At 44.1% G+C, this 3,042-nt stretch overlaps 1 protein-coding gene across 1 annotated transcript; it reads left to right on the top strand.

The window, feature by feature from the left end:
- The first annotated feature begins 1,202 nt into the window (after positions 1-1,202).
- Positions 1,203-2,417, top strand: LOC110106870 (uncharacterized mitochondrial protein AtMg00810-like). The gene has a single exon (XM_020836932.1). It carries the CDS (start codon positions 1,203-1,205, stop codon positions 2,415-2,417), a length of 1,215 nt encoding a protein of 404 aa, XP_020692591.1.
- The last annotated feature ends 625 nt before the right edge of the window (positions 2,418-3,042 follow it).

Raw genomic sequence — 3,042 nt, 5'->3', positions numbered from 1 at the left:
GGTTATATTTCATGAATTCTAAACATGAAACACTTAATTGTTTTCAAAATTTTCTCAGTCTAATAGGCAACCAATTATCTAGCACCCCAAAGCATTTTCGCTCCGATGGCGGAGGCGAATTCATTAGTACAGCGTTCAGCTCACTACTTAACGACCACGGCATTATACATCAGCTAAGCTGTCCCCATACCCCGGAACAGAACGGCCTCGCCGAACGTAAATATCGGCATCTCCTTGATCTAACCAGAACTCTGCTCCACACATCCAATCTTCCGGACAAATTCTGGTTAGACGCTATTTCCACTGCTAATTACCTTATCAACAGGTTACCATGCAAACCGTTAGCCCTCCGATCTCCATATCAACTGCTCTTCAACAAAAAACCAGACTACACGCATTTACGAACATTCGGTTGCCTCTGCTACCCTTGGCTGCAGCCATACACGCATAACAAATTCGAACCTCGGTCTCAACAATGTCTCTTTCTGGGATACTCACCGCAACATAAGGGGTACAAATGCTTTAATCTCACTACCAACAAGGTTCACATATCAAGACATGTTCAATTTCAAGAGAACATCTTCCCCCTTCAGAGAACTGATTCAACAAACACATATAACAATCCAATTCCCGATCCTAACCTTCCGCCGTTACATCTCGTACCAACGTCAACAACAACAGGTAACATTTATAAAACAGCTCCCGCTACTACAGACCCTCCTCCCAAGCCCCTTGCAATCAGACCTCCCGTCAACACGCTACAGCCATCTCCCGCAACTGTTACCACAACAGCACCTCCAACTCATCACATGCAAACGAGATCAAAATCAGGGATTACAAAACCTCGACACATCATCTCTCTCCTTAGCCAATCTGAACCACAACCTGTACCAACAACATATAAATAAGCTGCCAAACATGAAGTCTGGCGGGACGCTATGAACTCAGAATATCAGGCGCTTATTAAACAGGGTACCTGGTCACTTGTACCCAAACCTGACAACAAACCCATCATCGGCAGCAAATGGACTTATAAGATCAAACAACTTCCGAATGGACAAATTGATCGTTACAAGGCTAGACTGGTCGCCCTCGGCTACACTCAAACCTTTGGACAAAACTACAGCGAAACTTTCAGTCATGTTGCCAAAATGGTCACTATACGTCTTCTTCTCAATCTAGCTATCAACCGAAACTGACCTATGCTCCAACTAGACGTATCAAACGCCTTTCTCCACAGCGACCTCCCGGACAAAGTCTACATGCGTCAACCTCCCGGCTTTGAAGACTCCAATCATCCGGACGCTGTCTGCCACTTACACAAATCACTCTACGGTCTCAAGCAGGCTCCCCGTCAGTGGTTTCAGAAACTTACAACCGCTCTTCAAGCTCGTGGGTTCAGGTTTAGTCGTTCCGATCCATCTCTACTAATCTACACCAAATTACATATTCAAATTTACCTCCTAATATACGTTGATGACATCATTGTAACAGGAAATGATCAATCGCAAATTCAGCTTCTTCTTTGCGATCTCAAATCCCAGTTCGCTTTAAAACAACTGGGTCAAATTTGTCTGTTCTTAGGCATACAAATTACCCGCTCTCACAATGGTTTCTTTCTCATCCAGGGTCATTATGCACAGAATCTGCTACTTGAAGCTGGCCTTTCCAGCTGCAAATCCGCCATCACACCAATCACTCCAACATCCAAGCATCTAACGGACAACAACAAACCGTTCCATGACACTTTCCTGTATCGCCGACTCGCAGGATCGTTACAGTACCTATCAATTACACGGCCGGACATAGCATTCGCCACAAATCAGGTGTGTCAAAACATGCAACGTCCCACCGACCGTAACTTCCAGCAACTAAAACGAATACTTCGCTACGTCAAAGGGACCATCTCCTACGGTCTTCCGATCATGACCGGCGACACCACTCTCCGCACCTACACTGACGCCGACTGGGCATCCGACATCACCGACCGCAAATCTGTCTCCGGGTTCTGTACTTTCATGGGGCCAAATCTCATATCCTGGTCGGTCAAGAAGCATGTCACAGTAGCAAAATCCTCCACCGAGGCAGAGTATCGAGCGCTGTCCGCCGCCAATTCCGAAGTTCTCTGGCTTCGGCGTCTTGCGGAAAAACTTCAAATGCCTCAAACTTCGCCGACTACCATACACTGCGACAACATCTCTGCCATAGCCATCGCCAAGAATTCAGTTTTTCACGCCCGTACAAAGCTCATTGAGATCGATTTCCAGTTCATTCGCCAACAAATATACACCGGGAACATAAACATACAACACATCTCGTCTCACGAACAGATAGCCGACATCTTGACTAAACCGTTCTCCAGCTCACGGTTTGAATATCTCTGCTCCAAATTATCCATTCGCCCACCGAATGCATAATTTGAGGGGGAATGTAAGCACAATATATATATATCTTAGTCCCACATTTGTAAACTCACGGCTCTCTGTATCACCTCACACTACATATACACAATTGTAATAATTCTCTAGATAGACATTAATAATATTTCTACAGCATTCTTTCTCTTGTTACTCTGTTCTGTCTCGCTCCCAAATCTCACTATATTCTCTAACATTGCTAGGTATTGGTCGATTTTGCTCGACAAAAATGAAAAATACTATTATGTGAAGAGCAATACCAAGCAATACCGAGTTCTTTTAGGTATTACTCGGTATTGCTCGGTATTGCTCGGTATTGTTCTTCACATAGCGGTATTTCTTGTTATTGTCAAGCAATACCGAGTAATACCTAGCAATACCGAGCAAATACCGAGCAATACGCGAACATAGTAATCCCGGATTCGGTCCGCGCGATAAAGAGTAAGTGCACGTGGCGACATATTATAAGCTACCTGATGTAGCTCTACGTCAGATAACCTGACGGAATAATTTTTCTTCACTTGACGGTTCTCCTCTACATTTAAGGAAATTTGGAGGAGAATTTTTCTATCTTCAATCAAATAATCTTAACTGCTTGACTTTTAGAGTTTAGAGAATATAATTA

Source organism: Dendrobium catenatum, unplaced genomic scaffold, assembly GCF_001605985.2.
Source record: "Dendrobium catenatum unplaced genomic scaffold, ASM160598v2 fragScaff_scaffold_1680, whole genome shotgun sequence".
NCBI lineage: Eukaryota > Viridiplantae > Streptophyta > Magnoliopsida > Asparagales > Orchidaceae > Dendrobium > Dendrobium catenatum.
The sequence above is the reverse complement of the archived record's forward strand: the minus strand, read 5'-3'. Positions and strand labels throughout refer to the sequence as shown.